A 19693-nucleotide genomic window follows, 5' to 3' on the forward strand; every position below is an offset into this window, starting at 1 on the left:
AATAAATAAATAAAATCTTAAAAAAAAAAATAACACACTGAAGGGAGATGGTGGAGGGATGGGGTAACTGGGTGATGGGCATTAAAGAGGGCACTTGATGGAATGAGCACTGGGTATTAGATGCAACTGATGAATCACTAAGTTCTACCCCTGGAACTAATAATACAGTATATATTAACCAAATTGAATTTAAATTAAAACACACACACGCACACACTGAAGGAACATCTGGGTGGTTCAGTTGGTTAAGTGTCTGACTCTCGAGTCTCAGCTCAGGTCTTGATCTCGGGTTGTGAGTTCAAACCTGGAGTTGGGCTCCACACTGGGAGTAGAGCCTACTTAAAAACAATAAAAAGAAGAAAGAAAGAACACGTTGCTGAAAATGTTTGCATACACTTTGGCTTGTTCATATTTTTAAGATGTATTTTTATTTACAAAGTGAGATGATGCATAACAAATATAATGCAGTTACAAATGTATCTGATAACTCCATTTTCATGAAAAAGTATATAAATATATTACAGGAAATTCTATATAGTAAACATTAGAAACTGATACAGTAAACATTTGCTACCTTTTTTCTATGCCAATATTACTGTCACTTAAAGCTTAAATACTGGTTTCAAGTATCCCCTATAAAATAACTCTATTAAAATACTGGGAAAGCATTTTGCTATAAACAAGATTGGTGGATTAAAAATAGAATCGGCGTGTCCTTGCAACATCAGCTATAATCAAAAGCTGCCTTAATCACCCCTAAGATCTGCACTGTTCGGTTAGTGTCAAAAAATCTTAAATTATCATAGGCTAAAGTAGCTGTAAAAATACAGCATTTCAATATTATTTATTGTTGCGAAGAATGCCCCTCTAAGGTAGAGGAGAATAAACATAATGGTACTGTATGGACTTGCTGCCCTGTGATCTTTATTTTGAGCAGATAACAGGAACGCCTGTTGGAGGTTGGGAGCGAGACAAAGCACCCAGAAGGCTGTTCTCTTCATGTTATTTCAAAGCTGTGGCTGTTCTTTTTGCTCTTCTTCAGCTTGAAGACGTGTCAGCACATAAAGGATGACTTGATAGCAGAAAATATATTGATCCTATGGCAAGAAAAAAAAAGAAGACTCTAGATGTATAATATAAAATATATATATATATATATAATGAGTAATTTTGAAAATATGGAAAGATTTTGTGATAATGTTTAATAGAAGAAGCAGGATATAGAATTGTACAGTGTCATCGAAATGATAAGCAACTGAACCAGACTGACAAAATGAGGAGGGCAAAGCCTTGGAGGTGAGTGAGCAGGCAGGTGGAAATACCCCAGAGCCCTAACTGAAATTGTCTGTGGTAGGACACATTTATTTCTGTGCTTTGGTAATATTTATAATTTGCTCTTATAATGGAAAAATAAAGTTCCTACAAAATTTCCTCTAGATTTATTGAACTCATCTTGATGTTTTGAAATGTCAAAAAATTAATACCCAAGAAGCTACACAAAATAATACTCTTTAAATATTTGGAACGAAAGAATATGAAAATCAAAGTTTTCGGGAAATTAACTCTTTTTTGGTGAAATTACTCTCTGTTAAGTTGATGATGCAGGGATCTGAGCTTTTTTTAATATACTTTGCAAGGAATTAATGAGTCTGAGGGTGGACAGAAAAAATTCACAATATACTAAATGGAAAGCAGCAAAACACTAACGACAGTTGAATCTCATTTAAAATGGTTGGGTGTATGTGAGCATTCATGCCTGTTACACATGTGCTTGGTCTAAAGAATGTTAAGAATGTTGTTTAAAACATGGGCAGTTCTGAGAAATAGGGATATAGGTAACCTTTTTATTTCCTTGGTGCTCTTCTGTACTTTAACTTTTCCTACATTTGCACATGATCATCGTTGACTTTCTCTCAGGCCACCAACAATCCATTAGCAAACCTACTTCACACCATGGCCTCTTCTCCCTATATCCACACACTCCAGGCTGGGCCCACTGCCTGCCGCCAAACTGACCTCCCTGCTTCTAACCCTGCGTCCTCCTCCCCAAGTCGGTCTTATTCTAATACAGTGGCCAGAGAGGACCTTTACAATGGAAGTCAGGTCATGTCAGTCTACACTGATAATGCTGTGCTGTCTCCATTTCCCTCAGAGGAGACCCCAGGCCCTGGCCCTGTCACCTCCCTTTTCACCTCAGCCACCCCAACCATGGCCATTCTCAAGCACACCAGGCCTGCTCCTGCCTCAGAGCAGATGGCTTTGTCTGCCTGAAATACTCGTACTCTTGGATAGCCTCATGTGCCCACTGTACCTCCTTCAAGTCTTTGCTTCAGTGTTACTTCCTCGGGCTGCTACTCTATTTAAAATACCTCCCCCAGCGTGCCATGCCTCAACCTCTTTGCGTCGCTCTATTTTTCTTTTTTCTTCTAAAGCACTTACCACCTTCAAAGATCCTATATAACTTACTTAGTTAATGTGTTTAATATCTGCCTTACTCATCACCACCTCATGAGGGGGTCTGGTCTTTGTTCCAAACACGAATGTGCTCCAAGCTCCTACAAGAGTGCCTGGTCCACTGCAGGCCCTCAGTGAGTAAGTACTTGTTGAATGAGTCAGTTTCCTGGGTCTAAGGAACTGCTTATACAGATCAGTATGCTTTCTTAACCTAAAAAAGTGTGCAACTCAGCTTAATATTTAGGAGGTTTAACTTGAATTAAAAAGGTATCTGAAGGCTAAGGAGGGAAATTTTAATTTTAAAGATGGTAAACTTCTATATTCTTCAAGAGGTAGAGAAATGTGTATTTATGAGATATGAAAATAGCTTCCATATCCCTCCTCACACTACAAACAGTAAGGATAGTCAAACCACTGAGAGCAGACAGATACTCTACAAAATGTAGTTCCTGTGAAAGACATGTCTGTAGGTCAGCCTGTGATATAACCCATGGTTTGATTTCAGGTAAGAGAAATGGAAAACATTATCAAAACACAGGATACACAAACCTACCCATTCACTCTGCCCCACGAGTGTCTTCTCTAAGCTAGGCAACTCTATCCTGCCTTCTGGACTTCTCGTCCATGCTGCCGAAACCATTCCCTCTCAGGGAATTTCTGTGGCAAGAATGTTACCTTCTTTAAAGTTGGAAATGGGGAAAGAATGCCACTAAATTATATGCTATTTTATATCAACCCAAACTACCCCCCCCAACACGCTGCCCCATTCTCTATATATTGTTAAGTGCAAATACTGCATTTTCTCATTTCCTGCATTTAAATTAAAGGCAAAATTTAATGAGGTATCTTTGAAGTATTTTAATGTTTTTCTGAATTAGTCTTCATGCTTAAAAAAAAAGTCCCTTATTACCATAAATCTTTGGTTTTATGTTATAACATGGGGACCATTTAAGAAGAGAACCAGAATTTTGAAAACTTCAGAACCTTCATGAAAATCCTCATTAGAAGATACCAACCAAGACTCACCTCTGTCTGAACCATTCCATGTCTTTGCAGCCTCATGCAGCGCACTAAGTCAGAGATGTCAAACTGCCAAAGAAAACAGGGTCTGTGTGTTAGATAAAAAGGGTTACTGAATTTGAACCCCAAAGATTCCATACCTCCTCCTCCTCTTAGCAGTATTGGGAAACTGTTCTGGACAAAAGTCAGTGAACTGATCCTGCCAACATTTGATAATTTTATTTATGATCTTTGTTAAGAATTAGGGGCGGTTATTCTACTTGAAAATCCCCAACAAAAAACATCCACAAGGGCGCCTGGGTGGCTCAGTGGGTTAAGCCGCTGCCTTCGGCTCAGGTCATGATCTCAGGGTCCTGGGATCGAGTCCTGCATCGGGCTCTCTGCTCAGCAGGGAGCCTGCTTCCCTCTCTCTCTGCCTGCCTGTCTACTTGTGATCTCTCTCTGTCAAATAAATAAATAAAATCTTTAAAAAAAAACAAAAACAAAAAAACATCCACAAAAGAAATTCTCTCCCCTCTGGAATTTGACTAATTTTTCTCTCTTTTTAAAAATTTTTAAAGATTTTGGGGCGCCTGGGTGGCTCAGTGGGTTAAAGTCTCTGCCTTTGGCTCAGGTCATGATCCCAAGGTCCTGGGATCGAGCCCCGCATCGGGCTCTCTGCGCAGCGAGGAGCCTGCTTCCCCTTCTCTCTCTCTCTCTGCCTGCCTCTCTGCCTACTTGTGATCTCTGTCAAATAAATAAATAAAATCTTAAAAAAAAAATAAAATAAAATTTTTAAAGATTTTATTTATTTGTCAGAGAGAGAGAGACAGAGACCACACAGGCAGGGGGAGCAGCAGGCAGAGGGAGAGGTAGGCTCCCCACTGAGCAAGGAGCCTGATGTGGGACTCGATCCCAGGCCCCTGGCATCATGACCTGAGTCAAAGGCAGATACTTAACCTGAGGTTAACCTGACTGAGCCACCCAGGCATCCCAGGGATTTGACTATTTTCTAATATCAACATTAAAAAAAAAAAAAAAAGGTAAACCATTTTTCTTACAGTTTGCTTTTCAGATTAAAATTCCTGATCTTGGGGCGCCTGGGTGGCTCAGTGGGTTAAAGCCTCTGCCTTCAGCTCGGGTCATGATCTCAGGGTCCTGGGATCGAGCCCCGCATCGGGCTCTCTGCTCAGCAGGAAGCCTGCTTCCTCCTCTCTCTGCCTGCCTCTCTGCCTACTTGTGATTTCTCTCTGTCAAATAAATAAAATCTTTAAAAAAAAAAAAATTCCTGATCTTTTTATTTTCGCTGATATTGCCACTTTGAAACAAGGGAGAAATAAACTTTGTTTCATTCTACTTAAATTATTGGTAGACACAATAGTGTGTATAGAGCAAGACAAATGCTTTTAGTGAAAATTCTTTAAGAGACCATGATTTTACAGTTAGATATTCTAACATTTTAAGTAAGGTTTATACTAATTTAGATTTTTTTTAAAAGATTTTATTTATTTATTTGACAGAGATCACAAGTAGGCAGAGAGGCAGGCAGAGAGAGAGAGAGAGAGAGAGAGAGAGAGAGAGGAGGGAGCAGGCTCCCTGCTGAGCAGAGAGCCCGACGCAGGACTCGATCCCAGGACCTGGAATCATGACCTGAGCCGAAGGCAGAGGCTTTAACCTACTGAGCCACCCAGGCACCCACTAATTTAGATTTTAAATAAGATTATACTTATTAATTTTGTTTGCTTAGTAATATTTTTTGAAGTGGGAATAGTTTAGAGACTAGCATCAATTTGTAGAACAAAGTATACATTTCCCACTCATAGGTAAACAATAACAAAAATGTCTTTTTATTTCATAAATACACTTTCTTTTATGCTTCTCTCTCTACATCTGTTTCTAAAGATTTTTATTTATTCACTTGAGAGAGACTGAGCGCGAGAGCACACAAGTGAGGGGAAGGGCAGAGGGACAAGCAGGCTCCCTGCTGAGCAAGGAGCACACCTCAGGGCCAGATACTAGGACCATGAGATCATGACCTGAGCCACAGACACTTAACTGACTGAACCACCCAGAGGCGCGCGCGCGCGCACACACACACACACACACACACACACACACACACACATTTTTAAAGTAAGCTCTGCACCCAATGTGAGGCTTGCACTCTGAACCCCAAGGTCAAGAGCTGCATGTTCTACCGACTGAACTATCCAGGCACCCCAGTGCTTCAATATTTCTATCCCTAAGTATGACAGTGCAACTGACTTTACCGTGTAGAAGCCTACAGACTATAAAGAGTAAATCTAATATTGCATAAGAAATGTTAAGCACATGGTTAAAACCAGTAGAACAAATATAAAATTGAAATATTACATCTTCTTGATTATGGTCTGAGTAGTTTTGAACATTAACTAAAATAAAAAAAAAATTTAAAAGATTTAATTTGGGGTGCCTGGGTGGCTCAGATGGTTGAGTGTCTTTTTGACTCAGGTCGTGATCCCAGGGTCCTGGGATTGAGTCCCTAGTTGGGCTCCCTGCTCAGTGGGGAGTCTGCTTCTCCTTCTCCCTATGCCTGCTGCTCCCCTTGCTTGTGCTCTTTTTCTTTCTGTCAGATAAATAAAATCTTAAAAAAAAAAAAAAGAGTAGATAGTCCTTTAAAAAAAGATATAATGTATTTATTTGAGAGAGAGAGAGAGATCATGTGCATGAGTTGGGGGAAGGGGCAGAGGGAGAGGGAGAAGCAGACTCCTCGCTGAGCTGGGAGCCCTATGTAGGGCTTGATCCCAGGACCCCAAGATCATGACCTGAGGCAAAGGCAGACACTGAACCAAATGAGCCATCCAGGCATCCTTAAAATACAATTTGATATAGTAAGAAAATTAAGGCATTCATAAAAGCTACTAAATAGGGGTGTCTGGCTGCCTCAGTTGGAACATGTGACTCTTGATCTTGGGGTTGTGGGATTGAGCCCCACATCAGGTATAGAGATTACTTACAAAAAATCTTAAGATTTTACTTAAGTAACCCCCCAAAACCCCTGCTAAAAAAAAAATTCCAAGATCATAACACAGTATTAAAAATTAGATTCCAGGGACGCCTGGGTGGCTCAGTTGGTTAAGCAGCTGCCTTCGGCTCAGGTCATGATCCCAGCATCCTGGGATCGAGTCCCACATCGGGCTCCTTGCTTGGCGGGGAGCCTGCTTCTCCCTCTGCCTCTGCCTGCCATTCTGTCTGCCTGTGCTCGCTCTCTCTCCCTCTCTCTCTGACAAATAAATAAAATCTTAAAAAAAAAAAAAAAAAAATTAAAAAAAAAAATTAGATTCCACTGTTAATTCTGGTTGACTTCTAGTTCAGCCTGTATGTTGTACTCACTTCCAGATCTTGACTGATTAATCCTAAGACCACATCTATGCATATCAGGGTCCCTGAACGTCCGATGCCAGCGCTGCAGTGTGTGATGATTGGTCCGGATCTATGAATGTGTCGCATGTACGAGATAAAAGTGAGTAAGTCGTCTGGCTGAGAAGGTGTATCGTGGTCTGGCCAGGCAGTGAAATTCAGATGAGAAATATGTCGTATCTCTCCTGTCTGAAATTGTACAATACAAGAAATAGATAAATACTGTATCGTTCGCACATATGTTTTAGTTCTTCATAATATACGGTCCTTTCAAACTTTGACTTGCCCATTGGATCAAATCAAAGGACAGATGCAGGAGACAAGACTCGGTCCCACGACACAGAGAGGGTCTTTATCAAGGAGATTGCTAAATCCACATTTTAAACACTGGTAACAACTTCTTTTGAAACCCTAAAAGCAGATTACATTGATATGAGTAACAACCTTTCTAAATGACTCCACCTCAAAGGTACTCTAGATAAAAGCCACCATCAGTGCAACGGCTTACAAGCCCTTGACCCAGCTCCTTCTCAGACCTGACCTGTTCCTGGTAGTCGCTTTGCTCCACCACAGGGACCTCTCTGTGGTTCTTTGAAAACACGAGGTACAGTTCAAGTCTTTGCACTTGCCTTTGCACTTGCTGTTTCTGACTGAAATCCCTCCCTGCCCCCTCATCCCTTGGCTCAATCAACTCCTTTAGAGTTTTTCCCACAGCATCATCAACACTAGTGTTTCCTCATTAAAAAGTGAACTCCATGAGGTCAGGGATTTCTTTTTGTCTGTATGCCTAACTGCTGAATCCCTAGATTCCATAACAGGGCCCAGGCTGTACAAACCTTCTATTAATTAAACAAATCATTTAAGGAATACTGAATGACTGCATTAGCATAAGTAATGGGTAGGCTGGTGTGAATGAATAAAAAGGTATAATCTTTAATTATTTATAAAATCACATCAAAAACCATGAAGGAAATCATTAGGCTATGTTACGTGACCAACAGAATCAAGTCCAAGTCCAAAAGGAAACCCACTAGGGTTGAGCATCAAACAACATGGGTTTGAATTGTACAGGTCCATTTATACGCGGGTTTTTTTTTATAGTACAGTACTGTAAATATTTTCTCTTCTTTATGATTTCCTTGACATTTTTTTCCCTCTAGCTTAGTTTGTTGTAAGAATCAGTCTATAATACATATAATATCTAAAATATGTGTTAAAGGACTATTCATATTACCAGTAAGACTTTAGGTCAATAGTAGACTGTTAGTAGTTAAGTTTATGGAGAGTCCAAAGTTATATGTGGATTTTGGACTGCATGGGAGTCAGTACCCCTAACTCCCGTTTCGTTCAAGGGTCAACCGTACTTATACTTAAGCTAGTATTACTGGGAGGAGGGTGAAATTGAGGGAGTGCGGAGGTGAGGAAAAGTAGCAGCTTTACTTAAGGTATATCCATTCATCTCATTCAAGCTAAATTGATTCAATGGTGAGGTGGCCATAGAAGGAATTACCCAAATGACAAACATTTATGCTACAATTGTCCATGCATTACCAAATATGTTGTGCTTATGGGGGAATATTTGCTACTCAGAGATTTTTAATTGATTGTTTTATTCATTCTTCTTAGAGGTTTCACCTTAAAAAACAAAACAAAACAAAACAAAAACACATTTCTAGCACATAGCTTCTGAGCCATTCTGTTCTATCACTAAGCAAAGGATGATGGATGGTCACCTTAAAGGCGTGTATTCTCATTTCATCCTAACACAGTATGCATTGGAGGAAACTGGCAGTAAGAAGGTCACATTTAAGTGTCTGTTAGATAAAAAATAATGGGTGACATTAGTTCCACTGAAATGAGAAGCCCCAAGTTTCTGGCTTTCATTTAGAAATATACTGATGTGGAAAGTGTCCAGGCCTGCATTCCAACTAGGAGATAAGCCTTAGGAGACGGGAAGATTTAACTCACTTACCTGAATCTCTTCTAGGGCCATTGCTCGTACTACAAAGCCCTTCAGCTGCTGCATTCTCACGAGAGCCAGCCGAAGCCTGTCACTGACCATTGTTGTTTGGCCTAGAATGTTAGGCCAGTAGCGCTGGCATTTTATTTTTTCCCCTTCTACTTCTTGGGTCATCATGGCTATCACTGTGGATTTTTGTTCCCAAATCATCTGCCAGAAATCTCCAACAGTTGTAGGGAGAGGTCCTTGGCAGGCAATGTAAACAAACTCTTCTTTTCCCACGGGTATCTTAATGAAGCTGGCGTTGATATAGCCGCCTTCATCTCCAAGAGGAACTCTTGTGGCATCATCTGTGAATTTCCCACCACAAAACAGAGCCATCTATATCATGCATTTTTAAACAAGAGCCTCATAAACAGCATGAGTCAAAAATTACGAGAAATTTCTCAGAACCATAAATGAAATCATACTTTTTAATGAAGGCATATTTTCAAATTACAGTCAAATCATTTTATATTTACTCATTTTGCTCTTGTTACAAGTATATCTAAGATGTCAACTCAGTGAGTTTCTGACAATTTGATATTATTTACACAGATTTGGTTAATTAAAATTAATAAATCAATTAATACATTTAGAACTTCTTAATAAGTTCCTAGAGAAACAAACATAACTTTGCTACTTCTTATCCATCCTTATTTTTTTTTAAAGATTTTATTTATTTATTTGACAGAGAGAAATCACAAGTAGACAGAGAGGCAGGCAGAGAGAGAGGGGGAAGCAGGCTCCCCGCTGAGCAGAGAGCCTGATGTGGGGCTCGATCCCAGGACCCTGAGATCATGACTTGAGCCAAAGACAGAGGCTTAACCCACTGAGCCACCCAGGCACCCCTTATCCATCCTTATTTTTAATGACGATAATGATGAATTTAATGAATGACAATGCCAGAATATTATTTCATAAAATAAAAATTAGTATTATAATCAAATGATCAAAGTACTTCTTACAAATATAATTGGCATAATTACCTCTTGTTCATCTAATTAAATTATATACTTTTAAATCAGCAGCCAAAATATTAACCCAGTAAGTAAAAAGGTAACTCACTTTATTCTCCAGGCATACAGGCCCCCGTCTTTGTCTGGTTGTAATTTCATAGTCAAAATATAAATTTTCAAACCAGTGAAAACTATATGTAAGCCAACTTGTCCAAGAGAATTAATCAGTATGTACTGTATGTACATCAAAAGTCATTTCTATTTAAAACATTTATAAATTTAACTGGTAATTTCTATGATTATCAAATTACGACTTCAGTAGTGTTTCAAAATCCTCCATCAATTGCCCTTCAATTACTTGACTTCTACCTCTGAGTCCATGGAAAAAAATCCACTCAGTAGTTTTAGATTTATGGCTTATCTCATCTGACTTTGAAAGGCTAGTTTGGCCATTTTGGGGGGGTGGTGGTGCTGAAATAATTCCTACCTACTTTATGCTGAACCATTATTGATTTCATTTTAAAATGCTAAGATTCAGGGACACCTGGGTGGCTCAGTTGGTTAAGCGGCTGCCTTCGGCTCAGGTCATGATCCCAGCGTCCTGGGATCGAGTCCCACATCAGGCTCCTTGATCAGCGGGGAGCCTGCTTCTCCCTCTGCCTCTGCCTACCACTCTGTCTGCCTGTGCTCATGCTCTCTCTCTCTCTAACAAATAAATAAATAAAATCTTAAAATGCTAAGATTCAGTTTTCACAGGAAGTTTTCCAAAATAAATTTTTTGTCTTACAACTTGATTGAAAAAATTCAGTTGTATTGTTATTTATTACATGATTTGCCACTATTCTATTTATTTTTGAATTTATGACTTCCTGGTAAAGATAGGATTGTTGTATCATACACGGTGGAACCCAGTGTGCTGATATATATAAATATGGCTGATGACTACTGTAAGAAGTTGCTTTAAAAAAAAGGTTGCTAGACATTAATATTTTGGCTATATCCCTATATATTAAAAAAATCACATGTTGATTGGTGAAATTAGTAAAATACGGTAAAAAAAATTCCCTTTTTTCCTCCTAATATCTGAACAATTCAATCTCTAATGCAACTTGGTAGTACCACTGTTGATACCATTGCAGCCACATGTGTGTATAATGTATCATAGAAATTTCTCTGAAGTTAGAATGAGTGGAATAAATAGATGTTGGTGTGACACATGAACTAAGAAACTGCTCACGTTGAAGTGAATTCATGAATGACAATTTTTAAAAAAAATTTTAAATTTATTTTTTTTAAAGAAGGCTCCACACCCAATGTAGGGCTTGAACTCATGACCCTGAGATCAATAGTCATACAGTCTAGCAACCAAGCCAACTAGGCACTCCTTCCTGTAGAAGCTGATTCATATTTTTTTTTAAAAGATTTTGTTTATTTATTTGTCAGAGAGACAGCGAGAGAGCACAAGATGGGGGAGCAGCAGGCAGAGGGAGAAGCAGACTCCCCACTGAGCCAGGAGCCCGATGTGAAACTCGATCCCAGGACCCCAGGATCATGACCTGAGCGGAAAGCAGATGCCTAACTGACTGAGCCACCCAGGTGCCCCAATTCATATATTTAAAAAAAAAAAATTATTTATTTATTTGACAGAGAGAGAGAGAGAGAGAGAGAGATCATAAGTAGGCAGAGAGGCAGGCAGAGAAAGAGGGGGAAACAGGCTCCTTGCTTCCTGAGATCACGACCTGAGCCTGAGCTGAAAGCAGAGGCTTAACCCACTGAGCCACTCAGATGCCCCTCAATTCATAGTTTTAAGAAGATCTTAAAATTACTGATTTGGGGGTGCCTGGGTGGCTTAGTCAGTTAAGAACTGGATTCTTGATTTTGGTTCAGGTCATGATCTCAGAGTCATGAGGCAGAGCTCAGGCCCTGCACTTAGGAGGGAGTCTGCTTGAGATTCTCTCCCTTTCCCTCTCCTTCGGTCCCTTCCCTCTCCTCACACATGTGCATGCTCTCTTTCTCTCTCAAATAAATAAATAAATATTTAAAAATAATAAAACTACTGATTTGGCATCACTGATTAATTTCTAATACTATGCTGCAAAATCCATGAATGTCTGAATAAGTAGTTTAGATTCTTCTGATTGATTTTTCAGAATATATAGTTTAAAAAGGAATTTACATTGTATATCTAAATGTATTTGTTACTGATATAAATATCTGAATATGTGTTTGTGTGTGTGTGTGCACACTTGTGTTAGAGATAGAGTAAACTAGCACAAAAGTTTTAAATCAGTTCAAATTATATTAGACATATATTTGATTTGAAGCCAAATTAAACTTACAGGGAAGTATATTTTTATATCGATTCTTTCTTCTGTTTTCCTTAGTTTGTCCAATCAGACACTGATCCAAAGGTTTTAATTCTTGAAGATTCTGCAAGAAAAAAATGGAAATAAAGTTAAATTTGCTGAGATAAGCAGTAATTCAGTAACAATTGCAAATGCTTTAAATATGCAGTGTGTAAAACTGGCTACTGATCAGGGCAGACTTTGAGTGTTAAGAAATAGGTATGTTCTGTTAAGATAAGCGAGTCTAAAACCCCGAAACTAATCTGATACACCAGTTGTTGAAATATATTGTTGCAAATATCTTTAACACGTAGTTAACTAAATTTGTGAGGCTGGAATTTGTACCTTAATTTTAAATTTCAGTTTAAAGAGATCTATAATTATATTTTAGGAAAAAAAATATAAAAGCAACTTTGGCTTAAAGTAATGAGCTGGAGCAGAATTTCTTGACAATATTGTCTATGGGATCATAGAATATCCCATGTGGCAGAGTTGTGGTTAGATAGTCCTAGGTTTTTAAAGCCAACTTTCACTTTTCATTCACTTATTAATCCACCCATTTATCTCTTCATCCATCCATCCACGCAAATATATATTGAAAATGCCTCCTAGATGCAGGACACTGTAATAAGTGCTAGGAATACAGTGGTGAGAAAGGAGACATGATTCTCGTTCTCCTTGAGCTTACAGACTACTGGGAGAAAGAATCAGTAAAGAAGTAAACAAATGCTGTGATAAATGCTTTGAAGAAATTAACAAGCTGTATGTTAGGAAAAAAATAAAGATCTACTTTATAGAGTGTTGTGATGGCAGATCTTTGGAATGGTGACATTTAAACTTAAGCCTTTAAGAAGAAATTGCTGTAAAATGGAGAGGAAGTATTGTGAGCTTGTTTCCAAATATATGAATGCGATTTATATTATTTTGAATATTAAATACAAAGCATCTATTACATTCCAGAAGCTCTCAAAAGAAGTTAGCTCCTTTCACTTTAGTGGTTATGAAAAGCTCAGGAAGTGGGCAAAGCAAGCATATGGTTTGAGGGAGATGAACAAGGTAAACCTCAAAACCACAGTGGTGCTACATTCCTCTTTGGCCTAGTGGTAAGTATGGACGTTGCCAGCAAGACCACATGAGCAAGGGCTCTGAAGCACTGCACTGAACAGAGGGGCATATTTCTGGAGCTATATTAAACTAGAAACTATTACTAATAAACCAAATCAACAGTATCCTAATTATAAAGTTTAGTAAATGGTTGGAATTGACCCTTGACTTAAAAAAAGTCTATCTCTACTCTGAGGCAGGAAAGTTAATCTTTGGAGAGATTTATCAAGCTCCAAAGCGGTTAAGGAGATCTCTTTAAAACAATACAACTAGGATCCTAATTGGGAGAATTAATTTTCTGCTGGATAGAACAAGATGGTGCTCTTAGTTGGAAGTAAAGTTGCAAAGTAATGGACATTTTAAAAATTTCTCCTAATTTTGCATAAAACTTTGTTTGGGAAAGAAACATTGGCAGAAGCTACTTACCTCCAGCTCCTTAGAAGGAATTCCTTGATCTAATAAACCTCTCAATGTTCGAATGACTGATTTCAACTTGGTACCAGTGTATTTACCAGAGGGGAGCACTTTGACGATGGGGAGTGCAGCAAGCTCCTCATTTGTCAGAAAGGGATGATCTAAGAGACAATTGTTGATTTTTTAAAAAAAGATTTTATTTATTTATTTATTTATATATAGAGAAAGCACAAGGATGGGGGGTTGGGGCAGTGGGAGAGGGAGAAGCAGACTCCCAGCTGAGCAGGGAGTCCAACGTGGGGCTTTATCCCAGGACCCTGAGATCATGACCCGAACTGAAGACAGACACTTAACTGACAGAGTCACCCAGGTGCACCGACAGCAGTTGTTTAAAAAAAACAAAACAAAACAAAAAAAACCCCTCAAAGTGACTTAGCTAATAAGGGAACTGATTTGAGCCTATTCTCACCTCATCTGTTTTTACAAAAGCAAGAGTCTTCAGAATTAATAAGGCAGGAGAACAGGCAGGCAGATACCTACAATTAACACAATAAAATCTTGGCCATATAGCAAGGCCCTTGTACCCAACTTTTAAGGAAACACCTCACTGACTGCTCAGAAATTCTTAAGGCTCTTGGCTCTCATGTACTTACAGTTTCTAGAAGAGTTTCAAAATATATCTAGTCCTGGTATTGCTTTGCACTTAAATTAACTTCCAAGCACATTGGGGAAAAGATGAAGGGAGATGCTTCACAAATTCCTTATAATGGGACATGCACTAGAAACACGGATGCCTCCTCTCTCTACCCTGGTTTGGTACTCAGTGCCTGTATCCTGGGCATTTGAAAGCTTTCTCAATACAAATTAAAACTGGGGGGTCTCCAGGAGCTTATCAAATGAGTGATATCAGTGTCTTGGGAGAAGTATGTATCTAATTTAGGACCTGCTCTACGGAAACTGCTTATACCAGAAGGCAACTATTATCCTGGAAAAAAGCAGGAGAGAGTTCTTGCTATAGTCTTGCAGCTACAAGTATAGCTTTGTGATGATGCAGCTACTAGGTAGGCGACAATAACACTGGCTCTGTGGGGGTACACAGAGCCGTACAAGATACTTCAAGAAGCTGAATTTCCGGTGGGGTGAAGGCTAGTTGTAAATACAGAGTACACTTACAAAAAATAACTCTAAACTTTTACAGAACAGAGTGTAAAGGCAACAGGAGCCCAAAGGCTGGAGATGAGCATGGGCTACAGAATTTGACAAGAGCACTAACGCTGATACCAACAGTTTACCTAAATTGAAAAAGTGTTAATTCAACTTTAATTTCCTTTAACAACTAAGACTTAATTAACAACTGTTAATTTCCTTTAACAACTAAGATTTCAGATTACAAACCATGTCTTTCATTGCATTAGTATAACATTGCCTTTATAAAAAAAGAGAAATGATACACTAGATGGAGCCTCATTTCTCCACTGCCTCAGTTATAAAATAAAAGAGGCAGTACTAGGACAGAGCAAATGACTCTTAGTTTTAAAAAGTGAGGTTGAGATGCAAGGGTATTAATTTCCTATTTTTGAGCTATTCTACCTATTTTATTATAAATAAAATGCGTTTCTCAACTATTGTCCAGAATGGCAAAATTGTGTGACTTTGTGTTTCTAATTATTTACATGTTTGTGTGTTTTACTTTAAGCCACTGAGAGTTTTAGCCTACACTTGTGCAAATATCTAGTTATAAAACTGAATGTTGATGTTTGTCTATGTGATTTTACCTTATGTATGGAACCAAATAATGTACACATACAGTGAAATAACACATCCATATATTCTGAAAACTAATTTTTGAATGCTATTTTTTATCTATTTTTTTTTAACTCTTTAAAAATTTTTTTATGAACATATAATGTATTATTAGCCCCAGGGGTACCGGTCTGTGAATCGCCAAGTTTACACACTTCATAGCACTCGCCATAGCACATACCCTCCCCAATGTCCATAAACCCACCACCCTCTCCCAGTATATTATTTTTGATGAGAAAATTGCTCAGAAAATTCTTGCCTTTATAGGAATCTTCATGGTTTGTTGTTTCTATTGGCAATTCATCACTTCCCCATGTTATCTCGTCGTCGTCATCTGGCTTCCTTTCTTGTGACTTTTCAATCAAGCTATGACAACAAAACACAGTGGTAATATTTTATTCAGTTTTGTCCCTGAAATAAATTTAAATATTATGTCCTTGATCCCTTTGTTTCCACTACAATTTCATATTTAAAAATAAATCATCTGATTAAAAAAACCCAAGTCCACAATTCCTAAAATTCATTGGTCAGTGGAAATTAAACTCAAGTATAGAATTGTTTAATATAGTCTAAAATTAATCCTCAAACAAAACCTGTCTTGAACCTTAGATTGAAGGAGTCCTCTCTGGGATAGAGAGTGGTTGGTTTCCGCCCTTCAGCGTGGATAACCCATTACAATTGTGTGAGAATAGCTCATCTTTTTTTTTTTTTTCCTTTTTAAGTAGGGTCAATGCCCAGCGTGGACCCCAACACGGGGTTTGAATTCACTACCCTGAGATCAAGACCTGAGCTGAAATCAAGAGTTGGACACTTAACTGACTGAGCCACCCAGGCAACCCTCTCTTGTCTTTTTAATAGCACCCTACTATTGTATTGCATGGCGGTATCTTAATTTATTTATAGAGGTCCCTATGGATAGACATCCATTTTTTGCTACAGTTGGGGGCTAGAAGGACACTTCTGTATCAGGGCACTCACTTAATGTAATAAAGCACAGTACACGTTCTCATTATTTAGGGGTACAGTAGATGCCATCTCCCCAGTAAGGTGGACGGGTAGGCAAGAGAATCTAGGCAAATGAAATGTTTCGTGACGAGGTGAAAAAGGATAATGTAAAAGGCTGAACACATCTTTCCATTTTCTGATATTCAGGAGGAGCAAGGCAGTACATCTGTCTGTTGACAGTAGGACACACCACTAAAACAAGACATGTACAATTCTCCCCAGACGTCAATAACAGGGCTGCAATTATGCTGCTTTGATGGCGGATGTTTTCCTCTACTCCAGCTAATTGTGGGTTACAATTAACATTTAATTTGCAAGCTCTGCATCCATGAGGTTGCTTTTGTCACCAGTAAGTACATTTTATCTGTAAGGATATAGTTTGGAGATCCTTCCATCAGCCATTACCTTCTTTCTCATTCTTTTGATTAGCTGCTTTAGTATTTCATGGGTGCTTGTGTGAGTATATCTTAATTTATTTTGTGTATATTACCTTTTTTTTTTTGAAGTAAAAATGATTTTGCAATGAAATTTTTGTAGAAATGTCTTTGCACACATGTTGTAGTAGAAGCAATTCTTAGAAGTCAGATTACTAGACTGAAGGTTAGGTACTACAGTTCTTTCAATCTATGACATCTATCCCTGCAAGATACACTGTTGTTTACATTAAGAAACAATATTGATGATTGTACATGATTTCAGAGATCGTAAAATTAAAAAGTATCTAAGAATTAGTAACCTGCAGATAAAATTTATGTTAATAGTGTTTCTAACTGCCACCCAAATAAATTACATATACTTATCTACACTTCCTTTTTCCTCCCCTTCCCCTGCCTAACAGAGTAGAGCCTGTCTGTATCTTTACCATTACTGGCTGCTGGCCCAGATATTTGTTAATCTTTTAAATGTATGTATGTATGTATGTATGTATGTATGTCTGTATTTGTGATTTTATTTATTTATATGACAGAGAGAAGAGAGAGAGAGAGAGGGAGAGAGGGAACACAAGCAGCAGGAATATGAGGAAGAAGCAGGCTTCCTGCTGAGCAGAGAGCCAGATGGAGGGCTCCATCCCAGGACCCTGAGATCATGACCTGAGCCGAAGGCAGACACTGAGCCATCCAGGAACCCCTAATCTTTTAAATTTAAACTGTATGCATTTCTACATTAATAATATGTACCCCTTTGTTTAATTTTATTTAGTCAAAAATAAAGTACTGTCAATTTGCTTTTCTAGGAAAATGTAAGTAGCTCCCTTTGTTAGGTTATTATCTTATATGGGGCAAAACTTATTTATGTACACTCACTTTGTTGGCCAACTGATTTGTTTAACTTTATTTTTTTTTTATTAAAGATTTTTATTTATTTATTTGACAGAGAGAGATCACAAGTAGACAGAGAGGCAGGCAGAGAGAGAGAGAGGGAAGCAGGATCCCTGCTGAGCAGAGAGCCCGATGCGGGACTCGATCCCAGGACCCTGAGATCATGACCCGAGCCGAAGGCAGCGGCCCAACCCACTGAGCCACCCAGGCGCCCGATTTATATAACTTTAAAAAAAAATTTTTTTTTTTTAATTTATTTGACAGACAGAGATCACAAGTAGGCACAGAGGCAGGCAGAGAGAGAGGAAGGAAAGCAGGCTCCCTGCTGAGCAGAGAGCCCGATGCGGGGCTCCATCCCAGGACCCTGGGATTGTGACCTGAGCCGAAGGCAGAGGCTTTAACCCACTGAGCCACCCAGGCGCCCTGGCAAATTCCCTTTTAGACCTTTCTTTCAGTTTTCCCATGGTGAAGGATATACTTATTTTTTGGAGGAATGTTTTACTAAACACACTATCACATGTCAGTAGAACCTCCTTGTAGTTGTATTTTAAGAATAATCTTAATATTCAAGCGTAGGTCCATAATTTAGTCAAATATTCTCCTTTTATTGGAAAAGAATAAATTAATTTCAAAAGCAGTATCTAAATGAAAATCTTCATGGCACTTCTTTCTTTCTTTCTTTGACAGACAGAGATCACAAGTAGACAGAGAGGCAGGCAGAGAGAGAGAGGAGGAAGCAGGCTCCCTGCTAAGCAGAGACTCCGATGCAGGACTCGATCCCAGGACCCTGGGATCATGACCTAAGCCGAAGGCAGAGGCTTAACCCACTGAGCCACCAAGGTGCCCCTTTCATAGCACTTCTAAAAAGGAATGGAATTGTTATACTTTAAAAGATTATTTTCTTACCTTTCACTTTTTACCTTTTCTTCACCATATTCTTCACAGCCGTTCATTTTGACAGACTAAAATAAAGAGAAATAAAAATCCCTTCAGCCCATTGTTAAAAAAAATCAATCTCACAATGTTCAGTTTTTTCCTGTTAATTATTTCCTATATTTACTGTTATGTCCATCCTCCTGTAACAAAGACACGTATGATACTCAATTAAAGTCAAACTGTGGCTAAGGCATCTTCAGTGACCCAAGAGTTTCTGCTGGTTCCACCTGTTCACCTTCACACTCATCTTGGCTTTTCATTTCTTATGTAAGGGTATTAACAGCATAGAGGTAAGGAGAAAGCAAGATGAAAAAGCTAAAGTATGATTACTTAGATATGCATATTCGGTATATACTTTTACATGACTTCTTTTTTTTTTAAAAAAGAATTTATTTATTTGAGAGAGAAAGAATGAGTATTGGGGAGAGGAAGAGAGAAAACAAAGAGACAGAGAGACTCAGACTCCCTGCTGAGCAGGGAGCCTGATGCGGGGCTCGATCCCAGGACCCTGAGATTATGACCTGGACTGAAGGCAGACGCTTAACCAGCTGAGCCACCCAGGTGCCCTACACTACTTCAGTGTTAAAATCTGAAAATGGGCTCTTCAGAAATGTCTTAGCAATTTTCAAAGTATTAAATTATTTTTCCCTTTTATTATTAAAGTGAGGATTCTCTCCATGGAGAACATTGATCAATCAGCTCGTATTGTAACGAAGTATGATGTCTCAGAGACCCAAATACTGCAGAAGCAGTTTGCTACAACTAGAAGAATATGCTAAATTTCATTATTACATGGTTAATAAATCTTACATTTCAATCTTTTTTTAAAAATTTTTTAAAAGATTCCATTTATTTATTTGACAGAGACAGACAAAGTGGGAGAGGGAAAACAAGCAGGGGGAGTGGGAGAGGGAGAAGCAGGTTTCCCGCTAAGCAGGGAGCCCGACGTGGGGCTCG

At 38.7% G+C, this 19693-nt stretch overlaps 1 protein-coding gene across 1 annotated transcript in view; it reads right to left on the bottom strand.

The window, feature by feature from the left end:
- Nucleotides 1-411: 411 nt before the first annotated feature.
- Nucleotides 412-19693, bottom strand: part of LOC111155470 (protein tyrosine phosphatase, non-receptor type 13) — a 212861-nt gene continuing 193579 nt past the window's right edge. Inside the window, exons 42-49 of the mRNA XM_022515639.1 lie at nucleotides 18707-18762; nucleotides 15736-15842; nucleotides 13686-13834; nucleotides 12150-12240; nucleotides 8821-9162; nucleotides 6826-7037; nucleotides 3481-3543; nucleotides 412-1097 (exon numbers count right to left, since the gene is read on the bottom strand). Of these exons, the coding sequence (XP_022371347.1) occupies nucleotides 1008-1097; nucleotides 3481-3543; nucleotides 6826-7037; nucleotides 8821-9162; nucleotides 12150-12240; nucleotides 13686-13834; nucleotides 15736-15842; nucleotides 18707-18762 (1110 nt within the window). The 3' untranslated portion in view covers nucleotides 412-1007. The remainder of the gene's footprint in view (nucleotides 1098-3480; nucleotides 3544-6825; nucleotides 7038-8820; nucleotides 9163-12149; nucleotides 12241-13685; nucleotides 13835-15735; nucleotides 15843-18706; nucleotides 18763-19693) is intronic.

The sequence above is a fragment of the Enhydra lutris genome, unplaced genomic scaffold (genome assembly GCF_002288905.1).
Source record: "Enhydra lutris kenyoni isolate GAN:26980312 unplaced genomic scaffold, ASM228890v2 scaffoldscaffold3, whole genome shotgun sequence".
Taxonomy (NCBI): domain Eukaryota; kingdom Metazoa; phylum Chordata; class Mammalia; order Carnivora; family Mustelidae; genus Enhydra; species Enhydra lutris.